Below are 6,801 nucleotides of genomic sequence, written 5' to 3'. Positions count from 1 at the left end.
CACTGGTCTGGTTCGTAAACGAATCATTATTTGAGTCGGTTCTTTTCAATGAATCAGCTAAATCAGTTCACAAAATGGACGTGAATGGTTCGTTCATGATTCGGCCAGAGCTGTTCCCGAATCAACAACCCAGAACCCTCTCTTTTGAACATGTCTGATTCATAATGAACCGAGAAGCGGTGATGAAGAGCATTTCGAGAGAACTGAGAATCTGTCGGATAAAAAGTAAGTTCCTTTAATAGCAAAAACATTACAAATAAAACTTAAATGAAAGGTGTATAAATGTGTTGTAAATTAACACAATTTAGCATGTAAACGACAAAATATATGGAGCTGAATCGTAGTTATAATGTATTTAACTTGAACACATGAAATCACAATAAACACATAATATTCTAAAACGTAACAATAGCATTAGGTGCCTGAGAGCATAGTCTATGCCTGAGAGCATATAATGTCACGGTGGGCTGTCAAGGACCACGTGGTGGCGTTATTGCGTCATGGCGTAAAAGAATCACTGAATCGTGTTTTTGAACCGGGTCTTTGAAAGAAAAGAACCGAGTCCTCTAAACGAGTCGGACTTCCCATAATCAGAGCGCGCGCGAAGAGCTTGTTGGCAGTATTCTCCTCACACGCGCCTGGAACGTCCGTACGTTTTCACGCATGCGCGCCAGGATTTATGTCAAGGCACAAAAGTGGCGCTCTATCGTCTCCAGCTCTACTCCGGTAAGAATTTCTCTGGCGTTTTGATGCTGAACTGTGTGTAATTGGCCAAAGTTTTCACAACTATGTCCGTCGCGGAGCTCGAGCCGAGGAAACCATCGGGGTCACCTGTGTTTGAACGCGAGGGTAATTTAACGTGCAATATTACCCCGCCTGAGATTTCCCTCCTCCGCCGTGGCAGGGTGCTATTGCCTATGCTCTCGCGCATTGTTTCGTTCGCTCTCTAATGGCGGACATGAGGCAGTGCTACCCGCTGACTGAAGGGGGCAAATGATTTACCAATTAGTAAATATCGCTTGTTTTAGTCATTAAACACAAGGTGTGCTTTTAGCCCCTAGTTATATTGACAAGCTTGAAATATTTAGTGAAATATTTGGGATTAGTCACCTATAGGCGTTATAGTTGATGTTTCTTAACAGTGCAGCGCCCCCACAGGCCACCATATGTATTGCCTTTTGATTGCAAGGGGTAAAAGCTCTTGGGTAACTTCAATTAAACCTTCACTCAAGTGTAATACCAGCAAGAAAACCCCAATTCTCTTTGAAATCCGAAAGGGGGTCATAAGTATAGCCAAAACCAGACGTATTTGCTATATTAATGTGCTTAGAAGTGGGTTTACTGACTGCTAGCAAGAGTTGAAATTGGTCGCAGTGTTATGTGGGTTGTTACTCAAAAAGTGCGTCTTTTAGAGTGCCGTTATGCATATATTCGTATACATGAAATTCAAATTTAGTTTCCCTCCAATTTTGTCGCGGGGATTATTTGCCGATAACTACTTGTGACTAATGTTTTTTCACTACAATAACAATGGCGCAGTCTCGGAGGCTCTCCTCCCTCCAGTCCGCCGCTAATCCAATGGCTGCATGCGCCAGAGAGGCCCAGGGGTGGGAGCACAAGCGACACATGGGCCGGGGTTTTGCGTCAAAAGGGGCAGTTGGGGTAGATTGCGAGGCTCCTCCCGCTTGGGGGTCTCGCGTAGCAAGTTTGCGGACCCGTTGGCCCTTGAGTTTCCTGAGTATAATGAAAGCCTGTGAAGCATAACGTGTTGACGTCGTCATCCGGTTGCCTTGACAGCGCACGGATCCTGGTCGTGTGTGTGTGTGGATACGGAGGGTCCGGAGTCAAGGGCACGGCCCAGGGGTGAATGGTAGGAATATCCCCAAAAATGACTTCATTATGTTGATAATTGACACAATTGGTGCTAGAGAAGTGAAGCTTTATTGGGCCGTAAAACTGTGATGCATTTTAGTGGAGGCCATTGGAAAACAGTTGCGTTGTTGCTCAGAATGCAGACTTGGCGTGGCGCATATGCATGTGATTATATCACGTCTGAGAGGTGGATCAGTAACACTGCATATACTTTCCTCTCTCCAGCATCCTAATCATGACATCAGCCTGCAAGGAAAGCCAACAGATTAAAAATGCTAACTTGTTTGTCACATCTTTTTGGGCAGTGTTTTTGTATTTGCTGTTTGGTGTTGCCTCCATAAGGAGTCTGTGCCGGCATTGCATCAACATTAGGATCTCAGCTGAAATGAGGCATTCAGTGTCAAAGCCTGGGAATGGAGGGAGACACACTCCAAGCTCTGCATTGCAGTCCAAATGTATTAAAGTTCAACCAAGATACTTTACAATGGATGAATTGTCATAGCAGATACAGATTTCCAAATTCAAAGTTGTAGCACACTGGTTTTTTGTGTACTACTCTATGTTTTAGACACTAAACTGTTGCAATCTACATTTCTGCTTTTATTTTCTTTAGAGAGACCAAAATATTTAATTTCACTGTTTTTATTATTTATTTGTACTTAAAATTACATATGCATTGATTATTTTTTTTATGACAACAAAGATAGTTTGATGATGGTGTTTGTTGAACTCTGTGTTGAAGCCTAAATGGGTCAAGTGTTGATGATATAAGAGTTACTGTTCATTTACTAGCCTTTGCTTGAATTAATAATTTTGGTTGCTTAGTTGCTCTTTTTTGTTTTATGCTGATGTCATGGATACTTGGTGACTCAAGAGTTCCAAATCATTTCACTTTTCTTGCATTTCATAATTTGATGTTCCAAATCTATAGTTCCTAATTATTTTCACTTTTTTTGCATTTCAGAATTTGAAGTTCACCATTGATTTTTTTATTTGATTTTTTATTATTTTGTTTTTGAAACCCCTCAATGTAATTTGATCTTATAATAATCCCTTCGAAACATCTTGACATTTGTCATCATTAACTTGAGACTGACCGAATTTGTTACATTTTGTCAGGCTGTAGCCGGATTGGTCATATTTTGTTAATCAGATTAGCATCTTTATGAAATAAAGGGATTATTGATCAACAAGCCAATTCTATTTTCAATTCATCAGTCATGGGGCTTTTTTGCTTCCTCAGGTAATTGTTCACCTCATTGTGTTTGTGTCAACAGGTGGTTGCCTAAGCAATGGATGGAGATTTGGAAGCCAGGGCAGATGTTGAGGAGGCAGGTACAGTCACGGGGGAGGAGGAGGGGGAAGGACATATGGAAACCACACCCAGAACAGAGCAGACTCCATCTGCAGAAGAGTCACAGACAGCACCAGACCTGCCCAAGGCCTCAGAAGACCATGACGATGATGTAGTACTGGTGGAAGGGCCTCCTGCTCACTCTCAGGGGAGAGTCCAGCCCCCCAGCCCCACACCTGCAGAGACCCTCGCTGCTGCCAAAGACTGTGCGGAGTCGGCTACCACGGCAACAGCTTCCTCCAAGGCGCCCAGTCCTCCCTCCTCTGCAGCTACCACCGGCACCAAAAGCCAGAGCGAGCCAATCGTTATCGACGATGAAGAGGATTCGGAGCTCAAAGGCGTTGCTTCTTCATCCTTGCCGCCCCCTGAGGCCGAGGATGCCCTGAGCAGCACAGAGCCTGACTCTGAAATTAAAATCGCTAGCGTTACTACGCTGGGAATGGGCTCTTCAGCGGTTGCCATGGCAACGTCAACAGCAACACCACTGGCACTGTGTGTTCAAGAGGATATAAACCTCATGATCACAAATGTGACATCGCTGAAAGGTGAGGCCGGTCCAGCAGCAGCCCGGTTGGAGGGTTTGGAGGGGACTGAGAATGGTCTGCAGATCAGCAGTGCGTTCAGCCTGAACCCAGAGGCCCAGCAGAACCAGGGTGCAGCCAGCAGACCTTCACCCACGTTCAACCCAGGACGCATCAGCGCTGCGAGCCAGCCTGTGCAGAATGGAGAAACGGGGACACACCAGAGATCTGGTAATTCATCCGCATGTATCTGCTTTAGGAGTGTGTTATATGACGATTTTTGATCATGGACGATTAAAATGTCTCCACGATCTGCTTTTGAAGAAATATTGTAGTATCGTGCTACAGCACACATTCTATCAGTTACAGTTCTGGCGCCTCCATCTCATACTGTACAATGCGACATACATTCACATCAAATGTTAACTCTGCAGTAGAGTTACACTCACGGGACACTGCACTTATTCGCAATCACAAAAGTACATTATTTGCATGTGCTTTAAAGCTTTGCCGGTTAAACATTTCATTTGTGTGCTGTTCTGACATGCGCTTTTTCTGAGCGCATGCACCTGAAGTGCGCAAATGCTAAAATGTATGAAGGTAAAATATTAGCAAAACTCGAGAGCTTGTTGATTTGAATTTGAGAACTTGTCATTAATATTTGTATTTGTAAGTTGAAATTTACACTCACAGCTCTGATGTGAAAAGCTGAATCTTTTGATTTGTACACGCAGACAACAATCAAAACACCCATGTTTTAAATTCGAAGTTGCAGATTAATTATTACAAATGTGTAAAATGACAGACACAAATGTGTATGAAATATTTGCTTTTGCACTTCACTTCAGTTTCGCTGTACAACCACAAGTCAGCACTTACAAACTCTCAGATCTGGCAGTACAACTTTAAATCTTTGACAGTGCTTTGACTTTCGCTACTCCTTTCACGATATTCCTGTAGCAAAACTCACTTGTGCACTTGTACATGCAGATGCGAGAGAGCAGATCCGGGGGTGGGGCTGGGGTGCGAATGAAGCCATTTTACTGGTCGATGACTGACCAATGAACAAGACCAGCCAGCGCGACTTGTCATGTGGAAAGAAAACATTTTATGCACAAGTATCGGTTATTTGTAAAACGCTGAAATTAGCCAAATAAGCTTTTACAGGATTTTAAGCCACTACATTCATCTTGGCATTCAAGCATTATCTGGTAGACAAACAGTGTAACATCTTTCATATGTTTATCCTATATATTGCAGTTACATGGCTGTAATACTGTATGTTGAACCACTTTATATAATTTAAGGCCAATATAAAGCCAAGGCATAATTAAAAATGAAACGGGATAAAAATTGATGCAGATAAGGGAGTAATTTCCCAGTAATATGACTGTAATATAGCAAGTACACAGTACAGGCCAACGCATAAAATTTATATTGCACTTGATTAAAAAAAATGTTGCTTATTGTATTCAGCAGAAGCCTTCAACTATAACTTTAACATTAGTATTTATACTTTGCGCGTGAAATTGTTTTTAATCTAAAATTTTACTTACTATGGAATAGGCCAGCACATTTAATCATAGAAATACTTCTGTATTGGAAGATCTTTACATAATAGTTTGATGTTAATTATGGTATGGGATAGTTGGTTAATAATAAATATATATATATATAATAATAAATATAAAAATAATACAAGCCTGAAGGCGTATAATTACATGCTTGGTTATCAGCATATAGCAGCATTAAATAAGACCGGAACATACAAAAAGGTATACTACACGCAATATTACGCCAATCATGGGCAATCAAATACAGTGGATATTCCTGATTAAACATATAAAGGAATTCAAACGTATTATTATTACTTAATAGAGTTCTCATGTTGACTCAGCTTTCATTCTGGAGTGCACCGGCTTTTGAGTCCACCGGAAAACAGCATCTTGTTTAAAAGTACCCAAGAACAACGCGCATATCTGAGGAAGTGCCAGTCACGGGATTTTCGATTGTTTGAGAGGTAAACACAGTTTCATTTTTGTTTGAATTCATTTATATCACATCTGTGTCTCCCACCGGAGCTGCCGCTGGACTGCGGATCTGATGTCTCACGGTACGTTTGAATAAGAATTTTCTGCACGCCAGAGTGTTATTGTATGTAACACAACGTAGCGTCACGTTAGAAAGTGAATGACGATTGGTCATTTTACTGTCTGTCAGGTGCTGGCTTCACATCTGAGTGGCTTGTCTTAAAGAGGAAGCATAAATGCACAATATGGTGTCATAAACCGTTTTGAAAAACATCGGCCACACGGAAAGACTTTTCGGCCGATGAAGATATTAAAAAAAATTCCAAATATCGGCCGATATAATGACTTCATTCGCACCCCAGCCCCACCCCCGGATCTGCTCTCTCGCATCTGCATGTACAAGTGCACAAGTGAGTTTTGCTACAGGAATATCGTGAAAGGAGTAGCAAAAGTCAAAGCGCTAAGATTTAAAGTTGTACTGCCAGATCTGAGAGTTTGTAAGTGCTGACTTGTGGTTGTACAGCGACACTGAAGTAGGGCCGCACGATTAATCGCATGCGATATTACCGTCTTTACTGATAAGATGCGCGTTAAATATCGCATGCGATTAATCGTGCAGCCCTACACTTAAGTAAAGTACAAACGTAAATATGTCGTACACATTTGTCTGTCATTTTACACATTTGTAATTATTAGTCTGCAACTTCAAATTCAAAACACAGGTGTTATATACATGCCGATATTAAGCATTTTTATGATTATCGGTATTGGTCATTTTCAAAACCGATTCGCCGATAAAATAACTTCATTTTGAAACGCGCTATTTGGCTCTGATGCAGCCTGTCAGAACTCACCACTCTGTGGCCTAAAGCAGTCTCCGCCCACCACCCATCTGATTTGTTAGGAGTCACGAGTCAGACCAATCAAAGCGGAATTCACTCTCACTCTGAAAGCGCTTGCTAACTGGAGCTGCTTCAGTGATCACGCATCAGTTGTCTCTCAAAGGTAAGGCAGCAGCAGACGT

General features: G+C 41.9%; 1 protein-coding gene across 1 annotated transcript in view; it reads left to right on the top strand.

Annotated features, from left to right (window-relative positions):
• Positions 1-595: 595 nt before the first annotated feature.
• The window catches only part of LOC107658256 (zinc finger, MYM-type 2), a 29,615-nt gene continuing 23,409 nt past the window's right edge, over positions 596-6,801 (top strand). Inside the window, 2 exon segments of the mRNA XM_016446740.1 lie at positions 596-726; positions 3,150-3,978. Of these exon segments, the coding sequence (XP_016302226.1) occupies positions 3,165-3,978 (814 nt within the window). The 5' untranslated portion in view covers positions 596-726; positions 3,150-3,164.

Source organism: Sinocyclocheilus anshuiensis, unplaced genomic scaffold, assembly GCF_001515605.1.
Source record: "Sinocyclocheilus anshuiensis isolate Anshui unplaced genomic scaffold, SAMN03320099.WGS_v1.1 scaffold263, whole genome shotgun sequence".
In the NCBI taxonomy this organism is placed as follows: Eukaryota; Metazoa; Chordata; class Actinopteri; order Cypriniformes; family Cyprinidae; genus Sinocyclocheilus; species Sinocyclocheilus anshuiensis.
The sequence above is the reverse complement of the archived record's forward strand: the minus strand, read 5'-3'. Positions and strand labels throughout refer to the sequence as shown.